Below are 26540 nucleotides of genomic sequence, written 5' to 3'. Positions count from 1 at the left end.
CACGGATGAGAAAAGCTCAACCTGAAGAAGATGACGAAGCTAAACTTGAGGCTATTCGCTGACCAAGAGAGTGGACTTAAGGGAGGGGGAAGAGAGAGGGAAAAGGGGGAAGCTGAGCAATCGCAGCTAGCAAAGCGCGTGGTTCAGTTCGCTTCGCTACGTTCGAATGCTACAAATTCCCACTGCCCATTGATATTCGTCATATGCGTATTCCCAACGCGTGTACTATGGGCACAAATGCACAATGCACTAGTCATATTCAAAGTATATTATTAGTTGATAACTTGTAAGCTTAGCAAGAGTTTTCCTGAGTTACTGAACTCAATTCAGTTTGATTGCGCTAACGATGATAACTTCAAACAAAACAGACACTGAACTAAGGTTTTTTACAAAAATTACTAACAGAGAGATCAACAATTATATTATATGAATTTAACGGGACATTTATTGGTAAACAACTTTCGGACGTTCCCTAAATGCCTCAAAAGAAGTGTTCGCTAGGAGAAGTATCCGGCTAATAGAGAACTCCGCTAAAAAAAAGAATAAAAAAAGTGGTTGTCTGGAGAAGTGTTCTTCTAATAGAGGATTTGGCTTAAAATGTCTTAGGAAATGTGTTCACCAAGAGGAGTATACCGCTAAAAGGGGACGGCTAAAAATGGAATATCTATTTTGAGAGTGATTTAAGAAATTGTAAGCCTTAAACACTTTACCAAAATATAGCCAAACTCAACACTTATAAATCTAAAATGAAACTAGTTTCACTCTTCTCTTGAAATTTGAAACTACTCGTAACTTAAAGTACTTGTAATTTCAATAGTAAATAAATAATGCTAAATATAATGAATTCAAATTTAAAACTTTCTTGTTTTTTATACTCTCATTATTTAGATGGGTAATTCTCACAAAACAAAATATATTTTTTATTTTAAGTAAAGATGAATCTTATAGCTTTTGGATTGACACTTTAATTAGAGCTAAGAATGATTTTGAAATTAGTTTCCTGTTTAAAAATTATTGCAAAAATAAACGAATTTCTAGGGAAATGAAAAAAAATGAACGAAATTATATATCTTATCAATAAACAGAAAAAGTTCTTAAAATCAATCTTAGCTGTGTGCTAATCCAGAGCTATAAGAACAAACTTTACTTATTTTTAAAATTGTTTTGGTTTGTGTTTTTTCCACTGTAATTCCGCTAGAGAATTAACCATATTTAGTGATTGATTGATTAATGTAATAAAAGTTAAATTGGTTGAAGGTGATGCTGATTTTTCCCCTCACTGAATCAATAAATAAATCATTTTTTTTGAGCAACTTACATTTGCCGATTAATTTCACAAATATGTGCCTTCGCTCCATAGTGCATTCACATGCGTATCGCAGCCTCATCATATCTCTTCTCCTTCTCTCCCATTCGTCTGCTATCTCTGTCTATCTTCTTTGCATCTCTTCATCTCAGCTCCCGCCAAGAGTCTCACGAGGCGACATCGTTGCTGTCGCTTCTGCTGCCATTGCTGCTGCTCCCTCTGCCACTGTCGGCGTCGCTGTCGCTGTTGCTGCCTCTGTCGACTGCAATGCGTTGCGTTGAAGCCGGACGCCCGGCGGCCCTTTTCTTAACGGTAATATTGGCGGAAGCCGCATCTATGGCTGCGACTGCTGATGGACGTTGTATAAAAGCTGAGCTCAGTCGGGGAAGTGGCATCATTCGTTGACCAGGAACAGCGCGAAGCACAGCTCAGCGTTTCCACACACAAGAGAGCGAGATAGAGAGAGAGAGAGAGAACACAAAGAGTAAAGCACCATGAAGGTAAGTCCAGCGGGAACGAGCTCCTTTTTTGTGGATTACAATGCTAACGACGACGATGATGCACTTGCTCTTGCAGATCTTCATTTGTCTGTTGGCCACGCTGTGCGTCTGCAATGCCACATTTCTGTCGCTGCTCGGCGGCGGAGGTGGAGGTGGAGGAGGCGGAGGTGAAACCAAGACCACCTACAATGTCATAGCAACACCTCATGGCGGCGGCGGCGGTGGCGGCGGAGGAGGATCTGCTCATGGTCATGGCTACTCACATGGAGGTCACGGAGGAGGCGGCGGTGGCGGAGGTGGCTCCGCGCAGCTCATCAAGATCATTCTCGAAGATGGCAATGGACAAGGTCACGGGCATGGACATGGTCATGGTCACGGACACGGAGGTGGCGGCGCCTCCGCTGGTCACAGCTACGGTCAGGGCTATGCCAGCGGTCACAGTCACGGCAGCTACGGCGAACAGGTTTACAAGGTGATCGAACAACCCGCTGCGCCCATTGCGCCCACCGCTTACCATGGCGGCTCCTCCGGTGGCTACTCTTATGGCAGCTCATCCTATGCCGCAGGTCATGGCTACGGCAGCGGCTCCTCCCACTCCCATTCCCACGGCTCGCATTCCTCTTCAGCCTATCAGCTGAATGCCATTCTCCCGCAGATCATTCAACTTGTGCTCCAGGAAGATGCTTTGGGTCATGGCGGTTCCTCCTCTGGAGGCGGTGGCTATGGAAATGTGGATGCCCTCAATGGACAGCTGATTGATGCCTTCGGCCAGAAGGGCAAAGCAATCATCATGCGTGCTGACAAAGCTCAAGGCGCCTTCTTCAACAGCGGACATGTGGTGCAACGTGGCACCCTCAAGGTGATGCAAGTTCGCGACCAGTCGCAGCAGCAACAGCGTCAGGGAGGAGGCGGTGGCCTCTGGAGTCTCTTTGGCGGCGGCGGCAGCGGCTCGAACTCAGCTGGCGGCAGTGGATGGAGTCAGGGAGGCGCCTCTTCGGGAGGTTGGAGTCAGGGAGGAAGCTCTTCCGGTGGTTGGAGTCAGGGAGGAAGCTCCTCGGGTGGTTGGAGTCAGGGTGGTGCTTCAGGCGGTGGCTGGAGCCAAGGAGGCAGCTCAGGCGGCGGTGGCTGGAGTCAGGGAGGCAGCTCCGGATGGTAGAGAGACAGAGAAAGGGAGAAAGAGAGGGAGACGCTCCTTTCCCCTCCTCTCCCTACTTAGTTAGACCAAATCAATTGTTTTTTTTTTACCATATTTTTTTTTTACTAGGCTTAAATCATCGCGAAATCATTGTTAAATTATTTGTTAATCAATAAACATAAATATATATTATAAATATTTGAAAAAACGACTATTATAAAACCGTTTTCCTCAGCATCGAAAACAAAAACAATGGGCAAGCTAATTTGGTAACTTGTTGTGGGGGCTGCTGCCAAAAGTTATATCATAAAACTTTCATAGATTGCCCTTGAGACAGCCAAGAAAGAGAGTGAAGAGATAGAGCGAAGAGGGGGGAGCGAGGGAAGAGGGGGAGCATCAGGTAGCGACCGCCTCAAAACCACTTGAGCTCTCTGAGTAGTAGATCCAAATATGGAGATCTCGGGAGATCTCTTTGAGTCAGAGTCCGAGTCAGAGTCAGAGGTGAAACTAGCCGTGACTTCAAATTGATTCCGCATTGTTTTTCGAATTGTGTCGTAGCCAGAGAAGACGCAACAACAACAAATCAAAATCTACAACTGACCCAAAGTCGAATGTGAAACTCATTACGTAAAACAATAGTGGAAACCCCTCGACAACTCTTCAAGTTGAGAAAACAGCTGCGAGAATTCGTTATGAAATTGATACTAATTATAAAGAAATTAATGCGATTACCAACTGATGCAAATACATAAATTTGTTAAACAAATATAATCGACAAAGTTTTAAGCTGCAGACAAATTATAAAGAGATTAAACCGAAAATACAATTAAAGCATTCAATATTTTCGAAACGTTCTTACCTTAGATTATAAATGCTGAAATCTTTTGCTCCTATATATTCAAATATTAATTATTAATCTGTTTAATTTCGTGCACTCTTTGTTTTGTTTATTGGAAAGTCACACCCACTTGTGTGACATAACATAGAAATAACATGTCAAATAAAGTGGATTAAAAATAAATGTTCAACAATTCTCTATCATTGTCACACAATCGAATTGAGATAATTTATTAAAGTGATTTGCAAATGATTGTTAGCTAGTTAAACAGAATTGACATTAAAGCGCAAAGTGTGTGCGTTTTTAATCGCTTTAGCAACACTAGCAAGTGCATAATTAATCAACACTACGTCAGAAGACAAGCGACTAACGGCAAAGCTATGCACACAGTGAATTCATGTGAATCTATATCGATCTTGACGATTCTCCCACTCAAATGCGAAACACAATTTCGATAATAAGCACTTAAAAAAAAATACAATTTCAATAAAAATGAATGGAGACTTGTTTTAACGATTCCGGAATGGGCGTCGTATTGAGTAAAAGTTTCATTTGGATTAACCCAAAGTATAAGTATAGATATATATACATATGTATATATTCTCGACTGTCCGATCAAGTTTGAGTTCTTGTTAATTTACCAGATCACATTAAAAATGGAAAGAAATTAATTAAAAGTGCATTTGCATACCCTCGGAAATAAAGTGCGAAAGTTAAGCATTGATACAAACTGAGATATATATAGAAATCGATATTATATAAAAGAGATATAGAAATCGAAATATGATTATGATTATTACGAAACAAAACTTCCGCTTTCAGCCTACACAATAGATGAAAAACACCGAAGACCGAAAAAGTATGCAACACTTCAAGTTGCCGCAACATAATTTAAACAACGCGTTGTTTACTCCGGGCTGAACGACTAGACGATGCCCTGTAAAAACATTTTATGTGCTGAAGACAGATTTATGAATTCTAGGACAAAAATTTGAAATTGAATTTAAATACAAAACATTTTAAAACAAATGAAGCAATAAAGTGTGGAACTAATATACCCAATTTGGTGCAGGAATACTCAATACTCAACACTCTCAACAGCTTCAACAATTTAAGACATTTGCAAAAATTTATGATGCCCCATTTATACAGCATTTATGGGTAGAGGGCATAAAAGTGTCAAACAAAAGAAAACAAAAGCGAAAGAAACAAAAACACCAAACAAATAATATTTATAAAGTTATTGTATTTCTCGATTTTCGATTTTTTCGATTTTCGACTGCTATTTTTTTTTTTGTTGTCACCTGTTTGTAAGCAATGAAATCATATGGGGAAGCTTAGCCAAAAAAAGACTAGTTATTATTGTAGTTGGCGGGGGCCAATGGATATTTGCATTTGAGTTGAGTCTATAGATAGATCTCGACACTATTGAAATTATAAAAATAAAATAAAAAAAACCCAAGTCTCGATAAATTTAACCAATGAAAAGAATCAATCAAGAGGCGCTCGATTGGTCTCAGTTTCAGTTTGATTTTTTGATTTTCTGACGTTGAAGATGAGCATTTGAGTGCGAATTGTTGTGGATTGTTTGCAGGAACAAGTTCTCATTGTTCTGTTTGAATATTGGTTGCCTCATAAAGCTGCAAATATGGAATTTCAATAATAATGCCAAACATCTAAATCCCTCCCTTTATAATCGACACAAAATACGTATGCGCAATTTACATAACGCCTTTTCAATTCTCATTTGAACAATATTGTTTTTGGTTGCTTGTTTTTTTTTCGATTTTTGAAATGCCGTTCTATTTGTTTGGCTGTCAAGCGCTGCGAGTTTGTTGCTGCTCCAGTTATCGTCGGGGACAAGGTTCTGTTGTCTGTCTTTCTGCTCGGGGGTATAAAAACCCAGTGACTGCCAAAGCCAATCAACACAAATCATTCAGTTATCCAATCAACATGAAGGTGAGTTCACAATCACAATCGGATCGCAATCAAAATTCTGATCGCATCTTCGTCTTCAATTCGCAGTTCTTCCTTGCCTGCCTGTTGCTCGCCGCCTGCTTGGCTCTTGGCCAAAGCAGCGCCATCTATGGTCCAAGCTACGCATCGGTTCCCGTTGTCCGTCACGTGCCCGTTGTCCGTCATGTGCCCGTTGTTCGTCACGTGCCCGTCGTTGAGTCCGTTGCCGTGCCCGTTGCCGTCCCCGTCGTCCACCGTCCCGCCGCCTACGTCGCTGGCCCCTCTGTGGTCCGCGTCGGCTCTATCGGTTCCGTCTACGAGTCTCCTCTCGCCTACGGCGGCTGGTTGAAGCAGAAGAAATAAACGTTTCCTCGATCCTCAATCCAATTCAAATTCAACAAACTGGACCTAACTTCGACAAACAAAAAAACTCAACGAATAATGTTCTCAAATCAACTATTTTTTTACATTTTTTTTTTTGTGTTATTACAATTCCCGAATAAATCCTAAATCTGTACATTCCTAACTACAAACTCTCGTATTATTTCACCAAAGGATTACTCCAATAACATCTCTAGCAAACATGTGGATATTAACAGCACTTAAGATTTCTAGAGATCATTTAAGATCGTATACTAAAGTTCCTCATAAAATATTCGACAACGAATACAAACTTTCTGCTCTTATCAGCAAGGAGACCAAGTCCGTTTATCTACTCTAAACTAGTCAAGCTTCCAATGCCCAAGAATCGTTCAAATAAGAAACGGAGTGAAACAGCTCTTTTAACTATAGTTATTAATTTTTTGTAAAAGGCAATTTTGTTTTCTATTTTTCATGAATAGAAAACATAACCCCAAGGTCTTTGCAGCCGGAGCTTAAGAAATCCGTTAGTATTCATTTTAATTAAATCTAATAAAAATAAAACGCTAAAATATAAAAAGTTCGCCTAACTTTAATAAATATTTTCATAAAGTAATAATGAGAACATCTTAAATATATTTTGAACTCAAACGTTTCTTCTTTTTGTATAACTCTTAACTACACAGCTAAAGAGCAGATGATTTTGTTTTCTTTTATATTTTAAATGAATAAACAGCAAATATATAAAAATAAACCCAACTTAAATGGATATTTTCATTAGGTAATTATGAAAACGACTTTTATATATTTTGAGCTCTAATATGTGTTCTTTTTGTAATCTTGTTACTTTAAGTATTAAGTTTTGTTAAGCTTTAACTATTTGTTTTAAAGAGTCTAGCTTTCAATTTATATATTTTTAGTTTGGCATATTCAAACTTAAAATTGTTTTTAAAATATTTATTCTCTTTATTATATTTATACATTATTTAAATGAAATAAATACATGTGTAAAACAAAAACTTTTATTCTCTTAAGTTTTAAATCTTGTATACCCTTTATCGAACTTATTAATTTTTAAAATGAAATAGATTTTTAATGTCACTTTTTTGCGATATTTTAATATTAATTTTGCTTAAAACAGCTATTCTAAATTATGAATCAATTAAAAGTATCAAATACTTTATTATTACTGATATTTGGCGATATACAAATGACGTAGAGAAAGCTAAGACATGGAAATTTTCAAAGGAGTTGGCAGCCCCGAGCAGTGCAGGAATTTACAGCAAGTTCCCACAAGAGCTTATTTTTCAATTTTATCATTTTACAACAAAAAGTTAAAAATTATGTGAAAATAATACTAGATGAATAGATTTGAAAGTGCAGACTTACATGTGTTCCGTACACATTTTTGATTAACGCTGTTCCACAAAAGCAGACGACGAAGAAGAAGCAGCATCAACAGCAACTGCATCGTCAGCTTATCAATGAAATGCGAAGCAGGCCAAAGAGATCTTTTGTGAGCTTTTTGAAGAGTTGACAAATTCGTTGAATAGTTTGCAGATTGCCAGTTGCATTCCCACACTAATTGGCACACACAATTACCACACACACACTCGCACACACACACGTGTATAGGTGTGTGCATAGCTGGAGCGATTAAATGAGTTTTATGAGCATTTGACAATGTTAGTATTAATTGTTTGGTATTTTACATAACCAGGCTGGCCAGTCAACTTAATAGCTCAGTTGACAAAACTACTACACACACACGGATAGTAGTGTCAACTGCATACACGTGCACTCACACACGTACACAGACATACGCACACATGCAGCCATTTGGAACAAAGACCATTTCGATTCACCTTGAAATGATGGCCTGAAATTGAGATTGAGTTGGGAGAGTTTTGGCTAATATACAATTTATTTCTTTTTTTTCCCCTCTGCTTCTTTCGTTTTGTATTTTATCTTTTTGTGGGTTTGGTCAGCAGGCTTTGATGCTTTTGATGGTTCACGTGGGCAGCAGCAGCAGCAGCACCAACCAGACAGAAAGATAGAAAAGACAGACAAACAATATGTGTGTTTGTGTGTGTGTGAGGCAAGTATGCAAATTGCAAAGGGTGTGAGGGGGAGCGCTATATGACACTCATCGATGCGCTGCTGTTGATGTCTTATCATCAGGCAGTTGGCAACGCAAAGGCAAAGCCAAAAAAGCGAAAAGCAAAGCCAAATGCAAATGCAAAAGCAAAAGCAATGGCCCACGGTCAGTTCATTTTCATGCTAATTAGCAGAAAAAGGCCGCTTTCGGAATTTCGGAAATGCAGACAGACTAAACAGATTGCAGTGAGGTTACGTTTCATTTCGTTACGTTACGTTTACGCACTTTACACGAAAACTGGAAAGTGTCAAAGGCAATGGGCTGGAAATGGAAATGAAGAACAGCTCGATATGCATGTTATACTTATGGCTGTCGATATCGATAACGATATTTATGCAGGTGCTCGCATGTGTGTGCGTGTGTAATACACGCTGCGTATGCAAAGTGGGCGCGGCCCCAATGAAAATGAAAGCGACGACAACGACGGCGGCAACTTCTATACAAAACATGTAAGAAAGCGGCATTCGTTGTTGCCCGACTGAGAGATACCCGGCAATGACTTAAAAGTTTATTATGCGATCGGAATGAATATTCTATTATTGGTACTATTTTCTTGTATTCCCAAATTAGGCACAAAATATAAATGGAGTGTGCCTTAAGTTTGTCACATAAAATATAATATAATAACATTCCGAAACTGAACATTATCTTCAATATTACATATGTAATGCATTCTTAAATTCTGTTTCTACGATTTGAGACCGGCTCAATCTAAAGTGTCATGAGTTCTAGCTTTTCAAACAGACGGACATATAAAAATTATATAGCTAATGTCTCCATCAATATCAGAAATTTCTCTAGTATTATCGTAATACATATTAAAGAAAAGAATAATAATAATAGTTACTTTGCTCTCTTTGACGGATCCAACACTGAGTTACACGCAGACTTCACTCCATTGTAATCAAAGCCGGGTATTCGAAATAAATACATTGGATGGGCAACAGACAAGTTGACTTTGCATCATCTTCGTGATGATACTATGATCGTGATAATGATGTTGATGTTGTTTGGACTTGAATGATCATCATGATCATCAAATGGCCCTTTGCAAATGTTAAATGTTAATGAAATGCTTTTGTTTAACTCGGGCTGGTCTTCATCTTCATCTTCGAAGACTTGCGTCGATTGCGTTGCTAATTCGAATCGTTGAATCCAACTTCATGATGAGCTTTTACACAGCTGTTGATAATGCTGCTGTCGCTGCCTCTGCCGCTGCTTCTTCTTGTGGTTACAACTTGGGGAATATAAAAGCGAGCGCTGCTCCACGAATTGACATCAGTTGTGTTTGCACAGAATTTGACTTTAGGAGTCACCAATCGAATCCATCCATTCTCCCACCCCCCACTACAAAATCAAGCAGGAATAGTAGTCAACATGAAGGTAAGTGTCCACTTTGTCCACTTTCAGAGGCAGTGCATCCACTCTAACGCACTCTTTCCACATGCCGCAGGTCTTCGTTTGCATGTGCGCTCTCTTTGCTGTGGCCAACGCTGGCTTCTTGGGTCTCCTTGGTGGCGGCGGCGGCGGCTCCAACAACAACGGCGGCGGCCTTAAGGCTGGTCTCAACCTGGGCGGCAATGGAGGAGGTGGCGGTGGAGGAGGCTATGGCGGTGGCTCTTATGGCGGTGGCTCTTATGGCGGTGGCTCCTATGGCGGTGGACATGGTGGCGGCCACGGTCCCGTCCAGGTGGTCAAGGTTATCCATCAGCAGGGCGGCGGCAGTTCCGATGGCGGCTATGCCGGTGGCTACAGCTACGGTCCCGCTCCCCAGGTTTACAAAGTGAAGGTTATTTCCAGCGGCGGCGGCGGTGGCAGCATCGGCGGTCCAGCTCCCATCTATAATGGTCATGGTCATGGTCCCGCCTCCGTCAAGGTCATCAAGGTGGTGCACCAGGAATCAGCACCTCTGCTCGGCGGTGGCGGCGCCCCCCTCGTTGAGAGCGCTCCCCAGGTGATCAAGGTTCTGCACGAGAGCTCGGGACATGGCGGCCCAGGTCTGCAGTCCATTGGCGGCGGCATCTCTGCTCCCACCAAGGTGGTGCGCGTCATCCATGAGCACTCCACCTCCGGCTCCATTGGCGCCGCTGCTCCCGCTCCCATCTACAGTGGTCCCGGTGCGGCCCCCATCTACAGCGGTCCAGCTGCTGCTCCCATCTACAGTGCTCCCGCTCCCGTTTACAGCGCACCTGCTCCCGCTCCCATCTACAATGCTCCTGCTCCCGCTCCCATCTTCAGCGCCCCCGCTCCAGCGCCCATTTACAGCGCTCCAGCTCCCGCTCCCATCTTCAGCGCTCCAGCTCCAGCTCCCATTTACAGTGCTCCAGCTCCAGCTCCCGTGCTCGCTCCCGCTGCAGTTTACGGTGCTCCCATCTCCGCACCCGCTCCTGCTCCCATTTACAACGCTCCCGCCCCCGCTCCCGTCTACGCTGCTCCGGCTCCAGCGCCCATTCAATACAGCGCTCCAATTGCCGCTCCAGCACCAGCTCCTCTCCAGTACGCTGCTCCCAGTGTCTCGGTATCCGCTCCATCGCCGGTGCTCAGTGTGCCCGAGTCAGCGCCCGCTCCCAGCTTCGCTGCTCAGGGACCAGTCCTGAGTCTGCCCGCTCCCGTTGAGGAGCAGCAGCAACAGCCGCTGCCCCTGGGACATGCGCCCGCCCAGACCTATGGACCACCACAGTTCTAAGTGGAGCAACCACAACAGCAGCAGCAACAACAACAGGAAGAAGAGTAGCAACTGCACTACTTCAACACACACAGCACAGGAGGCAAACTCACAACAGTTCACCATTCAAAGTTTGTCTCCGAACCTAATTTCGACTGCTACTTCAAATCAATTTTCACAACTCTTTCGATCCTTCGACCTATCCCACAACACACACACACACAACTCTTCTAAGCAACCTTAAGTTAAGTTATTTCAATTTTTTTTTATAGTATATTTTTTTTGTTTTGGTTTTGTTACGGAAAATTAAAACCGACTGTTAAATTGAAAAGAAAAAATTGCATTTTAAATTGGGAAACTGTTAACAGTTGAATTTACAGTCTGCTGTTAACAGCGAGGATAAGAAACTGCTGTTAACAGGTGAATTTTTAATTAAATTAACAGTCTGCTGTTAACAGTGAGGATCACATAATAAACTGCTGTTAACAGGTGTATGTTAAGTTACAGTGAGGAAACTTGCTGCGAATCTATTAAACAGCAAACACAATCAGTTGTTACTTTAAATGGTTTAACATTGTGATCATTGATAAATTAAACAAATTAACACTATCAGCAGTGTGAATAGAAATTCATTAACAAATTCCAGATGCACTGCGATATGTGCAGTTATCAAAGTGTAGAGATCAACAAAATTGTTGACGAACTTGGCGATTTGTCAATTTCAAAATATTATATAATTCAATATTATATATAATCATAAATATGGGAAATATAACATTATTATATAAAATTTGATGCATTAATAGTCATTATTACATAATATGTAAGAAATTCGACATTAATCCAAAGTATGGAATGATCCGTCAGAATAATTGTAATTTCTATTGAATTGCTTCACTTTATAAATCTTGAAATTGTTAAAAAAAAAAACCACACTGCACTCTATCAATCACTCACTTCATGAGGGCGTTTTTGAAGTTGGGGGGAAAAAGATTTCCAAACACTATTAAAAAAAAAAGAAAACGAAAACAAAAAGAAGATTCAATCACTTGCTGCCCTTTTGTAAACTTGACCTTCGCGTTGGCGTTGCAGTCGACGTCGCTGTCGGTGCTGACGCAGCTGTTGCGCCTGCGCTTTAAACATTTGTCATGAATTATGCATTAAATTCAACATCATTTCTTTGATGTGTGATTGTGGTTGTTGTTGTGTGCACACACAAAAAAAAATATATAAAAAAAATTAATATCAAAAAAATATATCTACATTTATAAACAGATTGATCATCTTTAAGATATGCTGTGATGCTTGGTCGTTGGTGTTGTTTCTGTGATTGTTGTTGTTACTGATGTTGTTGTTGTTGCTGCTGTTGCCGTTGTTATTACGATATTACATATATTCATTCGCTTTTGTTTTTATTGTTTCATAACAATGCTGTTATGTTTTAATTATATTAAACACAATTGTAAGCAGATGTTGTTGTTGTTGGTGTAAGGTTGTTTGTTGTTATGTTAATTGTTTATAGGGTTGGTTGTTTTGTTTTTATTCGGCAGCTTTGACAAGCGCCTCAGCAACTTCGATGGCGATGGCAGCTTCCGCCTTGGCCTGCAAAAAATAACATGAAAAGAAATGCATTGCAAAATTAATTGCACAATTTAAAGCGTAGAGTGAAAACTCGCTTAGACGTCGAAAGCTATCCTTAATCGTTGTTCGAAAAGCAGTGCAGTTGTTTGCTAGCGAGTTTTCACTGTCATCCACTCTCTTTCTCTCTCTCTCTCTTTCTTACCTTATCGCTGGCAGCTGAGCTGAGCTCTGATTGGTATTTGGAAAGCAGCTGTCTGGCCTCATTCACATCGATGTCGGCCACATTGTGAGCCTCCTCGGCGAGCACCTGCACAGAGGAATCCTCGTTGACGGTCACAGAGCCGCTGGACACAAAGTACTTGGTCAGCTTGCCCTCGTTGTCGGTCACCTGGACGACGCCGGGTTTGAGCACAGCTGCAAAAAACAAAGCACAAATGCATGAGATGATGATGTAATGGATTGAAAGGATTGTGCGCCATATGTAGATGGAGAGATCGTTATCTGTTGACACACTTACCCAGGGTGGGCACATGCTTGGCCAGAATGCCAAAGGCGCCGCTAAACGATGGCACATCGATTTGACGAACGACGGCGGCATCGTAGAACGTTTTGTTAGCGGCAGCAAAAGTCAATTTCATCTCATCGGAGTACGAACGATTCTGGGCCAAACGAGCGCCGCGGGCGGCCAACAGGCGAGCATTCTTCACAAACGACATCTTGTGTGTGCTGCAATTAACAGTTAACAGTTATGCGTTGCACAATTTTAACACACAATAACATATAAAATTATGTAACTTTCTAGGTTAGAGAGACCCCACAAAAGAAAATACAACAAAAAAAAATGACAAGCATGTGAGCTTAGCTTCACGTTGAACGCACAGTAAATAGCTTGCTTGGGTTTTTTTGCACAACCACAATTAGGTTTCTACCTTTAAATTATTTTGGAGTGTGGCGAAAATAAAGAATACTTATGCAGTCTCTCCGCTCAGCCGTCGTTATTAGCAGCGCCGCTGTTTGCTAGTGTTGCAAAATCCAAACACTATTTCGCGTTACAACACTAGAGGCTGTGTATCGTTGTAGCGCTATCGATTTATTATCCATGGTAATATTACAGATTTTAGAAATTGTTTATTAAGAAGTATTATATTAATTATTTAATGAATATTAAATAACACTTTGCAATAAATTCATGTTTACGCTACATCCAAACACTTGAAAATGGTCACCCAGTATATCGATACATTTAATATTTCGTTATCATCGATATATCGCTACTGTAGATATTCGTATTTTTGGACTCAACTTCCAATTTCGAAAATCGTTTACTGTCTTTTGCTGAATCTGTCTCGAGGAAGAAGAAACTGATGTAGTAGCACAAACGTTAAGATGAACATACTAATATATAGGAGTAGTTTCTGAGTTTTTTGATTAAATACATCGAAATTATTAAATGCAATGCAATATTTTTCAATTTCTTTATTTATAATGTTATGAGTTAATTATGTTGTACATATTGATGATTTTATGTGTTGCATCAGAACTGATGCGTTGAAGGATGCGTCAGTAGTGAAAACGATGCCGAATGCATCCCTGTGACCAAATTGAGTTTGATGCAAAGAAATTTATCGCAATCGTAGCAAGCCCGCTTATTTTGTAGGCATAAGGTTATGCTATTTCAAAATTAACGTGGATTTGTTCTGTTGTGTGTTGTAAATGCGTGTGTAGTTTTCTGCAATTTTGGACTTTTTTTGTCAAAAAAGACAAATAATTGTGAACATTATGAAACAAGTGCATTGTCGAATATAGTGAAGTCCACAGGAAATCTTACGCGTCCTTTGTATAATTTTTTTTTTGTTGTTTTGTGTGTAAAAAAAATGGAGCCTCGTGCTTGGAAGAAGTTGCTCCTGAAATGGGTAAATTTTACTTAGAGTCAAATCAATTTATGAAAACCGAATACAAATTTGCTATATATTTGAAAGGTGAACGAGTGCCATTTCATTGAGAATATCACATCTCTAGAAGAGTCAGATATTGAAGCCTTTTATGCCATCTATGAGCAGTACGCTAATTTTGAGCCTGGTCAAAATTCATCATGTTTGGAACCTCTACAAATATTTCTAAAAGGTTTGTGGATTGTGTGCGGACCCCATTATTTTACTCTAAACTCATATTCAATTATCAATGCAATTTGCAGATATCTATGCAGATTTCACACCCATATTCGATGGCGAAGGCCGAGTAGCAACGACAGATTATGTTTATGTTTATACACTGTTAATGCATTATACTTGCGTTCAGAAGCCCAACAAATACTTTCATAATATCTGTAAAAATTTACCAGAGACTGTTCAGCAATGTATCGCGGAGTTTTTTAAGCAGACTGTAGATGGATTGCAGCTGACACGCGATTGCCTGCAGCAGACCATTGTCAATATCCAAATACAGAATGACATTGATGAGGACAGTTTTCTAGTTCCTCTAGTTCCACAGAGCTCAACACCGGATCGTTTAACTATGCATCGCAATGGTAATTGCAGTTCGTCCATCACCAGCATTACACCATTGCCAAGGGATGTCACAAACTGTTTATCTATATCGCTTGCGGACAGCAGCAACAACAAGGATTCGTCTTCAATAGTTAGTGCGACGATGGAGAACTCATCCGCGTCGCTGCTGCAGCGAGAGCGCCGCAGCACAATGAACGAAATCCAAATGTGTGCTCCGGCAACTCCGAAAACTGAGTTACTTGATCAGCGGACGCGAGAATTATTTGGATTGCGAGTAAGTTAAATTGAACCCCTTTTTATAAAATAGTAAGTTGTTGAGCGGCCTTTTTCCCTTTTGGCTCCATAACGCCATTAAGTCTAGTTTTTGTCAGGTTTGCCATTAGTCGCTCATTGGTTTCTGTTTTTCCGGTTGCCAACCTTTATTGCCTGTCGTTTGTGGCCTATGTGGTGGATATTTCGAAGCAAGCCGAACCGAACGAATTTACAAGGATCAATACTTTTCGGCTCAAGTCATAAAGCAATAAAAATAATGCACTTTGAATATTATTTCTTGCTCAATGATTTCGCTACTGCCATTTTCAAATTTGTTTATTACTTGTCTGGGATTTAGATCTTTTCTGTCTTTTATTGCACAAGTTATTTTCAACATATGTTTTGATGACCATCATTTATATTTCTCTGGAGTACCGATCGTAAACTGTATTTATTTCTATTTTTAATTCCTGTTTAAAAAAAGAATGATAAGTTATTGACAGTATCAAATGATTTAACTTAAGATAGCGTGTACACAAAATTATTATTTTCTTAAATAATAAATGTGTATTAAAATGAAGATATTTAAAAAAATTGCGAATATGTCATTTTTATACAGTTTTCCTTATATTGCAAATACAATTACGTGACCTTTGGAAATACCGAACATATTATATGGTAGTGCACATTATGTTTATACACTTGTATCTGTGTCTGCATTTATAATATATATAATCTCATATTAATCGTATCCCTACAATGACGTTTGTCTCTCACAGGCTCAACTTGAAACAGAGAGGTACGAAAAAACTGTCTTAGAAGAGCAAGTTCTGGAAACTGAGAGTCTAATTAAAAAAACTTACTAGAGGCAAGTACCACATGTGTATATCAGTGCGTAAATATTACTAATATCAAATATTTGTATATCATTATAGAGAACGCAGAGCAAAAGAAACAACTAATTATGCTGAAGGCGACACTAGCAAACGATAACGAAGATGAGCATAACTATGCGACCAATGAGTTTGACAATGTAATTCTTAATCCAGCAATACAGTCTGCTGTGACCTACGGTAAAACCAGAATTAAAACTACTTCTACCTGCATTACAGATGAAACGACGTTTGATGAATGAGCTTAGCAAGAAAGAAAAGATACTTTCCGAGAAAAGCGAACAGTTGCAAGAGCTGAGAGCCGAACATGACAAGCTGGTCGGGAAGGTAAGCATAAGATTTTTCGGATACACACTGAGTGTAATATACTCCTATATTAACACAATAGTTGCACGTCCTTTCTCGGGACATTTTATAGATCTTGTTAATCCGCCTCTGATCCTTTTGTGCCTTTAATTAAAATATGAATTATTCGATGTACACTTAGTAATGTGAAAGGGGACTTTCAATATTTTTAAATGGAAACTGAGATTAATTGTCAAGTTGATAAACAAATTCATATATTTTTTCTATGCACAGTTTAAGGTGTCCGAGAAACAAGTGCTTGTGTGTATGGATCGCATCAACGAACTTGAACAGCGTCTAAATAGTTCGGAGCAATTGCTAAGTGAAAGGGGCGACGAAATGGAGCATCTTGCGCACGACAAACTGGAGTTAGAGCGGTGTCTTCAAGAGGCCCGCAATGAACTACAAAATGGACGTGAAGTGCTGAATGCTTCGTCTGATCTATTAGATACTTCACAATTGCAAAGCAGCATGAATACGACTCCAGAAAATTTAGCATCCTCCGTAATAGACAAACAGTTACGTGAAAAGGAATTGGAGAATGATCAGCTGCGTTCTGTGCTTGAACTGAATTCGCAGGAAAAGGAACGTATTGAAAGTCAACTTTTGCAGCTCGTATTTAAATATAAATTAGAAAAGTCTAAGGAGACGACACCTGAGAAGACTGCTGAAAAATCACAATCGCACATGCTGTATATTATTGAGCAACGTATGGAACAATTGACTGTTAAGATAGAGCAAGAGCACCAACGGGCTAATAAATTGCAATCTCAATATAACACAATGCAGCAGCAGAATATCGATAATAATAATTACATACAAATTTTAAAAAGCGATGTAGAAAAATTAAATTGTGAATTGACAGCGAGTCAGGCCAATTTGAAAAGTACCACTGAGAAAATGCTGCAAGATGAAAAAGAGATTCAGATGCGTCTCAACACCGAATTGGAGCGCTCGAAACAGTTCAGTATACAAATTGATGAGCTGGAACGTGATCTAGAGACACAATCCCAAACACATAAGCAGAAGCATGAACAGCTGGAACAAGATTTACTGGCTGTTAAGGCAAGCAAATTACAAGTGCAAGAGGAACTACAAACCAAAGTGAATGACTTTCAAAAACAATTAAAAGAGCTACAACAAGATCTGGATAACTCCAGAAAAAATTGCCAGAAGTTTGAGCAGATAATTCTAGATCAAAAACTTTCAATAATCCGCGAGAAGGAAATACAGATGGAGCAGGAGGCTGCAGCAATTGCTGAAATAACAAATAAGTATAGGAGTGAACAAATGTTGCTTCAACAACAACTGGATCTCGCCAGGCAAGAGCTTGAAAACCAGAAACTGGAGCAGACTCAAGTAGAAAACGAACTCAGCACTGCCAAGATAAAGCAAGCACAACTGGAAAATGAAATACATGTAAATAACTTAAAAATTACCGAGTGCGAAACGAAACATGAACGAGAACTTAAGCAGCAAAGTGACATCCAGAGACAACAATTGGAAGAATCGGAAAAGAAGATCACTGACTTACAACAGCAATTGAAAGAAGGTTTGAAAAAGTTAAAGCTACGTGATGAACAATTGCTGGATGATCACAAATTATTGGATGATCAAAGAAATAAATGTGAGCGTTTAGAAATACAACTTCAGGAACAAGAAGAAGATCTTAAGCAGAAATCTGATGAACAGAAACAACAATTGGAGGAATCAGAAAAGAAGATCACCGACTTACAACAGCAATTGACAGAAGGCTTGAAAAAGTTAAAGCTACGTGATGAACAATTGCTGCATGATCGCAAATTATTGGACGATCAAAGAAATATATGTGAGCGTTTAGAAACAAAACTTAAGAAACAAGAAGAAGATCTTATGCAGAATTCCGATGATCAGAAAAAACAATTGTTAGAATCGGAAAAGAAGATCACTGACTTACAAAATCAGTTGACGGAAGGGATGAAAAAGTTGGAGCAACGAGATGAACAATTGCTGCAGGATCGTAAATTACTGGACGTTGAACGAAAGAAATGTGAACATTTGGAATATGAACTTAAGAAACACGAGGATCTTAAGCATAAATCCCATGAACAGAAACAACAATTGGAAGAATCAGAAAAGAAGATCGCAGACTTACAACAGCAATTGGCAGAAGGCTTGAAAAAGTTAAAGCTACGTGATGAACAATTGTTGGATGATCGCAAATTACTGGACGATCAAAGAAATAAATGTGAGCGTTTAGAAATACAACTTAAGAAACAAGAAGAAGATCTTAAACAGAAATCCGATGAACAGAAACAACAATTGGAAGAATCAGAAAAGAAGATCGCAGACTTACAACAGCAATCGAAAGAAGCTAGAGATAAGTTGGCACAGCATGATGAACAATTGTTGGATGATCGCAAATTACTGGACTATGAAAGAAATAAATGTGAGCGTTTAGAAACACAACTTAAGAAACAAGAAGACGATCTTAAGCATAAATCGGAAGATCAGAGACAACAGTTGGAGGAAGCGGAAAAGAAGATCGCCGACTTACAACAGCAATTGACAGAAAGGTTGAAAAAGTTGGAGCAACGTGATGAACAATTGCTGCATGATCGTAAATTACTAGACGTTGAACAAAAGAAATGTGAACATTTGGAATGTGAACTTAAGAAACACGAAGATCTTAAGCAGAAATCCGATGAACAGAAACAACAATTGGAAGAATCAGAAGAGAAGATCTCAGACTTACAACAGCAATTGAAAGAAGCGAGAGATAAGTTGGCACATTATGATGAACAATTGTTGGATGATCGCAAATTACTGGACGATGAAAGAAATAAATGTGAGCGTTTAGAAACACAACTTAAGAAAAAAGAAGAAGATCTTAAGCAGAATTCCGATGATCAGAAAAATCAAATGTTAGAATCGGAAAAGAAGATCACCGACATACAACTTCAGTTGACGGAAGGAATGAAAAAGTTGGAGCAACGTGATGAACAATTGCTGCATGATCGTAAATTACTGAACGTTGAACAAAAGAAATGTGAACATTTGGAATGTGAACTTAAGAAACACGAAGATCTTAAGCAGAAATCCGATGAACAGAAACAACAATTGGAAGAATCAGAAGAGAAGATCTCAGACTTACAACAGCAATTGAAAGAAGCGAGAGATAAGTTGGCACATCATGATGAACAATTGTTGAATGATCGCAAATTACTGGATGATGAAAGAAATAAATGTGAGCGTTTAGAAACACAACTTAAGAAACAAGAAGGAGATCTTAAGCAGAAATCCGAAGATCAGAGACGACAATTGGAGGAATCGGAAAAGAAGATCACCGACTTACAACAGCAATTGACAGAAAGGTTGAAAAAGTTAGAGCAACGTGATGAACAATTGTTGGATGATCGCAAATTACTGGACGTTGAACGAAAGAAATGTGAGCGTTTAGAAAATCAAATAAAGCATTTAGAAGCGAAGCATTTCGTTGGCGAAAAAGATATTAAGGATACACTTGCCAAAAAGGAGGAGGAACTGGAGAAAATTAAGACGCAACTCGATCTCACCACCAAGCGTTTGGAAAAAATGGCCGTAAAGCTTGGCGAACATCAAGCTGTCTTATCCAAAAAGCAAAGAGAGATTAATCAAGCCAAGGTCGGCCAGGACGAGCAATGGGATCTACTTCGAACATTACAACATGAGAAGGAAAGCCTGCAGTTGGAATTACGGCAGAACAAAGAGCGTGTAAAACGTGCTGAGGACAAATTGATTAATTTGGAGCATCAACGTTGTTCAGATGAGGCAGAGCGTGTTGCCAAACACGATCGAATGATTGAGCTCGAGAAAACTTGCGAAAACTTGGAAATGAAGCGAATTAAACTTGAGCAACAATTAAAAATTACTGAACAGGAAAAGCTTCGACTTAGTCAGGAGGCTGAGCATCGAACCAATGGTATTGAAAGCGCTTCAAAACAAAAAGACGAAGAAGTTAAACTTTGTCTCAAAGATGTTGGCGTTAACACTTCAGACACATTGTGTGCAAAACCAAAAGTAGATTGTAGTGCTCAGACTTCTTTCGAGAACGATAACAATCCATTCTCTAGCCAAATCGATGCAAATACACAAAATAAGTTGCGTGTTGTTGAGCTGCAATTATCTGAAGCTATGAAGGAACTTGATCACACTCGACAAGCACACAAAAATGTTCAGAACGAACTGGATGCCGGACTTGCTGAAATACGAATCAGCCGCGAGACATTGCAAAAGACAAGGGAGCAAATGACGCAAGAAAATGCTAAGAGGCAGCAGCTGGAACTTGATTGCCAGATACTGCAGGCAAAGTATCGTGATTCCAAAGATGAGATTGGACGCTTTGAGCAGAAGTTGAAAGACCAGCGTCTGGAAATGGAAGGCAAATTAGACAAAATGAAGACAAAAATGGTAAGTAGATTTGTACTCTGCGGTGCTTATTTTATGCTTCCGTTCTTTATGGTATGGTGGCGTTAAATAAACTAGGCGATTTAGATGAATTACGTTTTGTAACTTTGTTACTTCTTACAAAATTAACTAACTAAAGGCCAAATATGAATTTTAACGATATACATAAGTATTCTTAATAAATGTCACGTCAAATTAATAAACATTGTATAACACTTTTCGAGTAGATCCGTTAAGATTGCTTGCTCGCTTGCTAGTGTAACCTATATGTTTTGTGTGGTCGTAGATAACTCCTCTTAAAGTTGGATACTTAAACTCAATGTTGAAAATTTAAAGTTAAAGTCAATGTTTCAAAACTTCACTTTATTATTATACCCACTACCCATAGGGTATAAGGGTATTATAGCTTTGTGTCTCTAGGAAAAGTATGTAACAGGCAGAAGAAGGCATCTCCGACCCTATAAAGTATATCTATTCTTGATCAGATCGAAATTCGAGACGATATAGCCATATCCGTCTGTCCGTCCGTCTGTTTGAACACCTAGATTTCAGAGACTACGGGAAATATACGGTATCTGGTATATTTTGTAACTTATGGTATATTCTGAATCACCAAACCAAATAGAACCTTTGGTATACTTTCCGTCTTTTTCATTATATTAATTTGGTATATTTTCTAGAAGAATACCGCCCAGTTTTGTTTTGCTTTTATTCGAAATGGGTAGCGAGTATCTCACAGACCAGCACACTTGACTGTAGCTTTCTTACTTGTTAATTAATAGAATTAATAATTATTACAATATAAAGTGATGTTGCTTCAACTAACGTAAAGACATTTATCCGATCGCCAACTCGATTGCAAGATGTTTAATGCGTAGCGGGTATAACAATAAAGAACTATTAACCGTAATAAAGTTTTTTTCGCACTTTAATGTCATTTCTTTAGGTGTAATAATTTATAATAAAATCTATAATTTTTAGTATAAAATTAGCTTGTCCAGTTCATCTATTTTCTTATCTTGTAGTTTGTTCATTTTCAGCCCTTTTGTGAGAATGGTTTATATATTTAGATTATTGGAAAGGTATTTCAATGTTGACTACTCTCGACTTATGCCATCTTCTTTATGCATACGACTCTATGTTATTGGAGTCGAGTTGAGCTTTAATCAATTTCAATAAAACACAGCAACTTCTCTCAAATACCTATCAAGGGGACTATACTCGGATTAGTGGCTTTGGCGTAGGTTCTTTTTCAAATCTAATTTTTTAATTGATGAAGTGTAGATTTCCGACAAGTCAGCTTATGCGATGCTTAACGTACACATTTGTTGCAATTCGATCAATTTGAATACGTAAAATAGACAATGCAATACATTTATCTTATCGTATTTAAAACAATATCCTTCCCTTTTTCCCCTCTTTTCTTCCTCTATTGCGCCGCCTTAATCAGTCACTATCACCAAATTCCTCCACATGCACATCTAATAAACAAACTTTCATTGAATACTGCAAGTCTCAATGTCTTGAAGCCACAAATTGTTGGCAGAATGTCATCAAATCAGAAAAACAACACACACAACAATCTTGCACAGACTCAAAATTAAACTTCGATGAACAAGTTACAAAAACTTCACGAATCGGTGGATCGTGCCAAAATGCTTGTTTTAGTTCTTTGTTAATGTTGATGATGTTAATCGCCATGGCTTATATAATACTATTGAACAACAATGTTGATATTAAATTGATTACTCGAAAACCGATAGAATTTTAAGAGAAAGAGAGAGCAGAAGAAATCATTTAGAAGAAATTATTTTTTTTTTTTGTATTGTTAATTATTGCGTTATTAATTTAATTCCCATGTAAAGAGTAGTTTCAAAATAAATCAATTGCGGGGCAATTTATTTTCCTAGTTTAATTCTTCTGAGTAACGTGCGAAGCGAGACATTGCCAAGCAGATATTAGATAAATGTTTAATGCCAGTTCCGTGTTTGTTATTGTCCTTGGTGTTGTTTGTTAACATTTGTTGTTCGCTTCTCTTTCACTTACATTTCACTTCCACTTCATTCACCACCCACTCACTCAACTGCTCTTAACTAACGCACTTAACGTGTGTGTTTCTCTGTCGTGTTTACAACCCAACACAATCTTGACAACTATAGCGCACACTCTACATGGCGGAGGTGACACGGATGAAGGAGAAACAGGAGAGTGATACAGCCGGTGTGAAGGCCGAACTGGAAAAAGTGACTGCTCAGGTAAGTCATATTTTTAACAGCTTTCCACAACTCTTCAAATTGTATAATTCTATGTTTGTTTCGCCTTCTAGAATGCCAAGTATGAGGAACATACGAGGAAGCTTTCCAATCAAATTGTGCGTCTTAATGAAAAGATTTTGGATCAGCAGAAACAAGAGGCTTTGCTGAGTACAAAGTTGCGTCACTTGCAAGAAGCACAGCAAGCGGCAAGCGAGGAATGGCAACCATTTAAACGTCCAAGTGCGCCTTCTGCTAATTTGGGTAGTAATCTGACTATGGAGGACGAAGAAGGGGAGGTCTTCAACAATACGTATTTGACAGATCTAAAGACCGGTCGTGTGCCAAATATCACGTAAGCAGCTATTCATTTATTCTATAATCATAGTAAATACTTATATCTTTTTCGTTTTTACTCCTACACAGCACTGAGGAACTACAATATCGTAATTCATTGCAGCCGCCGCATTTGAAGAGCACGTATGCGGCACAATACGACGTAGGCGTTCAGGAAGATGATCTCAAAGTAAGCCTTACTGATATACATCTTAATAGCTCTAAAAGTTGTTGAAAATAACGTCCATCAATAGCAGATACTGCGGGGTGGTTCGATCCAAAGCAATCACTGCATTTCAAGACAGACTTACAGAGAAGCAAAGGAGAATTTTTCGGGTTAATTTTTTAGTTTTGATGGAAATTGGGTGAACTTGGCAAGGATCACAATTAATTTTTGTTTAGAAATCAAGAAATTATTAACTTTCTTTATTATATATGTTCTCGTTATAAAATTTGTCAAACAAACAAAATGTAATTGATTTGAAGCCCTTGTTAATCTGTAGGCTTTGTTTTCCATTGCATAAGAGATTACTACTACTGCTATTAGACATTAAAATACTATTTACTTAATTAGGCTAGCATTTTCAGTAATGTGCACTACATAACATTCTAAAATGAGTAGGAGTGGAGTATTTGTAATATATATAGTTAATGATGTGATGTTATAGTTAAGGAATTTAGATTGAAACGTATGCAATGTGTTTTTGTTTGTTATAGGACTGTCAACTCAGCCTCGATGATAGCATGAGTGCACTGCTAACAGGCAATGGTGGCGGTGCCAATGCGCGCAAAAAGTCCATAGGCACACATTACAAACGTCCGGGTCCTCCAACGCCCAGTAAAAATGGTGGCCGCATGTCCTTTGGCAGCTCCGAGCCGCCGCGCGAAGTATTACGCGAAACGTATGAAAATGGTACGGCCAAAACGCCGGCGCGCTTCAAAATGTTTGCCTCACGCTTCAGCATGGGCAGCAGCAGCACAAGTGGGACAGGCGGTGGCGGCGGTGTAGGTGGCGGTGGCGGTGGTGGTAATTTCTTGCCCCGCGATGAGGTAAGTTTGTAACCAGCAAATCTCAATTTGAATTTGTTTTGCTATTCTGTGTAAATAACTCTTATATACTATATATGATATATTGCCTATTGTAATCTGCCTGTCGTCAGTCGTTGTCCTCGTTCTCGTTGTTGTCCTTGTGATTGTATGTGGTTAGGACCACAATCTTCGATTTAAAGCAAAGCTTATATCGTTTACAGCAGCAGCCTCAACATCGCCAGTTATGGACTGTGCAAAGCCGAAAACTGCATCTTGCATCTGGTTCCGATGGCCGTTTTTGCACATCAACGCCCAGAAACGTTAAACGACAATTGAACTATGATCGCCAACGTTTGATCTTACATGATGATGCCAACTCAGCATCGGAACACCATCAGAATGCGAATGGCACACCACATTTGTCCAATGCCGAGCTGCTTGCATCGACCAACCGACGACGCCGCCGTTTAGTATCTACAAGCAGTGCAGACAGCAGCAGCGCTGCATCTATTCAAAGCAACAATGTCGCAAGCCAAGACAAATGTATGGAGAAGCCGAGAGTTACATTTTGCCTGCATGGGAACATCTTTGCCAAGGGCAGATCACGCATCAAGCCATCGCTTACAAAAGCGACTGTGGCCTATCGACGTCTGGAGCTGCAAAGGAAAATTCGAGAAAAACGCTTTGGACGTTTTGATCAGGAGCGTCAACTAGAACTTTATGATAAAGCAGATGATTCGCAGGAAGAGAACACAATGTCGACCCTAAGTGAGCATAACGATAATGATAACAACGCTAACTGCATTGCCGAGCACAATCGTAACTATTCGGTTGTGGATGTGACGTGTTTGTTTGCAAATCTTTTTCTCGACGACATGGATGAAACTGAGATGGTATCTGAGGTGGAACCTAAGATGGAATCTCAGACAGAATCTGAGACGCAATCTGAGATAGAATCTGAGACGCAATTTATGTTGTTGCCCCGAACATTGCCTAATGCAGCCATTACTTTTAATGTTGAGACGTCGACTACGAATAACTCATACTGGCGCTGGTCGCCAGAATTACGTTTGCACAAACGCTTTTGGAGCAGAATCCTTCTTGCACTTGTCGTCTTAATAGCGATAGGGTTGAGATTTCTCATTGATTTTAACTGATCTCCCCTCTCCATTAAGCATAGATAATTTCATCGATTCTAACATCACCATCGAGTCCAGTCATCTTCACATTCAGAACCATCGCTTACCGCAGTTTACTGCAACCACAAATACATAAATACATCGCATACACAAACTCCCCAATCAAATGGATCTTCGATCACGGATATTATATAAGCTACATACAATCAAGTTCTCGTACTCTTTAATCAAGTCATCATAGATGCAATTTTTTGAGTCAATTGTTAATCTCAATGAAATGCTGTTTAACAGGATAATCGAATGACTACAGGCAGTGTAACTTTTCGCAATTCACATTTTTTTCTCATAACATTTGCAAATTTCTTTCGTCCACTTGCAGAATTCTCCTCCTAAGCGACGCCTTAGTAACATGTTCAAGCGCAAGTAGTCAAGCCAATCTTCAACAAACATTCGATTAGATTAGTTATTACAATTTTCGGTTTACTAACAATACACTTAATAAAATGTCATTTAAAATTTTCGTAAATGACATATTTGGTATGTTTCCAGTATTAATTAATAAGCACATTTTTTGTGTATTATGTATAATATTAAGAGTATCTATTTTTTTTCTTGTAATATAATTTTTGTAAAAATAAATGATAAATAATGAGTTATTACATAATTCGCATATTTTTACTGACTTGAATCGAAAATTTGGGGTTGGAATCGTTCCTGGACAAATCTTAGTAAGTCCGGATTGGTGGACATTATTTTGTTGCAGGTATTTACATCTTAGAATCTCGATTATATGTAAGTAGGAAATTCATTTTCCAAAGTCAACAATAAAAAGTAAAACAGCTACAGTTGAGAGTGCTCGACTG

At 39.1% G+C, this 26540-nt stretch overlaps 5 protein-coding genes across 5 annotated transcripts; 4 read left to right on the top strand and 1 right to left on the bottom strand.

Moving 5' to 3' along the window:
• The first annotated feature begins 1539 nt into the window (after window positions 1–1539).
• LOC132797279 (uncharacterized) lies at window positions 1540–3066 on the top strand. Its single transcript, XM_060808920.1, has 2 exons — window positions 1540–1806; window positions 1883–3066. The coding sequence occupies exons 1-2, from the start codon at window positions 1801–1803 to the stop codon at window positions 2960–2962; spliced, it is 1086 nt and encodes a 361-aa protein (XP_060664903.1). The 5' UTR covers window positions 1540–1800; the 3' UTR covers window positions 2963–3066.
• A 2565-nt stretch (window positions 3067–5631) lies between these two features.
• Window positions 5632–6258, top strand: LOC132797278 (uncharacterized). The gene is made up of 2 exons (XM_060808919.1): window positions 5632–5738; window positions 5805–6258. The coding sequence occupies exons 1-2, from the start codon at window positions 5733–5735 to the stop codon at window positions 6096–6098; spliced, it is 300 nt and encodes a 99-aa protein (XP_060664902.1). The 5' UTR covers window positions 5632–5732; the 3' UTR covers window positions 6099–6258.
• A 2712-nt stretch (window positions 6259–8970) lies between these two features.
• On the top strand, window positions 8971–11229 carry LOC132797275 (skin secretory protein xP2). Its single transcript, XM_060808917.1, has 2 exons — window positions 8971–9636; window positions 9707–11229. The coding sequence occupies exons 1-2, from the start codon at window positions 9631–9633 to the stop codon at window positions 10937–10939; spliced, it is 1239 nt and encodes a 412-aa protein (XP_060664900.1). The 5' UTR covers window positions 8971–9630; the 3' UTR covers window positions 10940–11229.
• A 1075-nt stretch (window positions 11230–12304) lies between these two features.
• On the bottom strand, window positions 12305–13551 carry LOC132797276 (ATP synthase subunit delta, mitochondrial). Its single transcript, XM_060808918.1, has 4 exons — window positions 13429–13551; window positions 13017–13225; window positions 12702–12913; window positions 12305–12520 (listed from the first exon to the last, which is right to left on the bottom strand). Exons 2-4 carry the CDS (start codon window positions 13213–13215, stop codon window positions 12458–12460), a joined length of 474 nt encoding a protein of 157 aa, XP_060664901.1. The 5' UTR covers window positions 13216–13225; window positions 13429–13551; the 3' UTR covers window positions 12305–12457.
• Window positions 13552–14134: 583 nt separating this feature from the next.
• Window positions 14135–26309, top strand: LOC132795661 (trichohyalin). The gene is made up of 12 exons (XM_060806518.1): window positions 14135–14412; window positions 14479–14623; window positions 14694–15280; window positions 16038–16118; window positions 16196–16291; window positions 16371–16478; window positions 16731–20924; window positions 23081–23176; window positions 23248–23528; window positions 23600–23699; window positions 24227–24559; window positions 24760–26309. Exons 1-12 carry the CDS (start codon window positions 14374–14376, stop codon window positions 25693–25695), a joined length of 6996 nt encoding a protein of 2331 aa, XP_060662501.1. The 5' UTR covers window positions 14135–14373; the 3' UTR covers window positions 25696–26309.
• The last annotated feature ends 231 nt before the right edge of the window (window positions 26310–26540 follow it).

This window comes from Drosophila nasuta, chromosome X (assembly GCF_023558535.2).
Source record: "Drosophila nasuta strain 15112-1781.00 chromosome X, ASM2355853v1, whole genome shotgun sequence".
NCBI classification, from domain to species: Eukaryota; Metazoa; Arthropoda; class Insecta; order Diptera; family Drosophilidae; genus Drosophila; species Drosophila nasuta.
The sequence above is the reverse complement of the archived record's forward strand: the minus strand, read 5'-3'. Positions and strand labels throughout refer to the sequence as shown.

Excerpts from the sequence above, each read along its gene's own strand:
- LOC132795661 (XM_060806518.1), top strand. The coding sequence starts at position 14,374 with ATGGAGCCTCGTGCTTGGAAGAAGTTGCTCCTGAAATGG. Across the intron at positions 20,925-23,080 it reads ACAAAATGAAGACAAAAATG|CGCACACTCTACATGGCGGA; the intron begins GTAAGTAGATTT and ends TGACAACTATAG. Across the intron at positions 23,529-23,599 it reads GGTCGTGTGCCAAATATCAC|CACTGAGGAACTACAATATC; the intron begins GTAAGCAGCTAT and ends ACTCCTACACAG.
- LOC132797276 (XM_060808918.1), bottom strand. The coding sequence starts at position 13,215 with ATGTCGTTTGTGAAGAATGCTCGCCTGTTGGCCGCCCGCGGCGCTCGT. Across the intron at positions 12,914-13,016 it reads CAAGCATGTGCCCACCCTGG|CTGTGCTCAAACCCGGCGTC; the intron begins GTAAGTGTGTCA and ends TGTTTTTTGCAG. Across the intron at positions 12,521-12,701 it reads GCTCAGCTGCCAGCGATAAG|GCCAAGGCGGAAGCTGCCAT; the intron begins GTAAGAAAGAGA and ends TATTTTTTGCAG.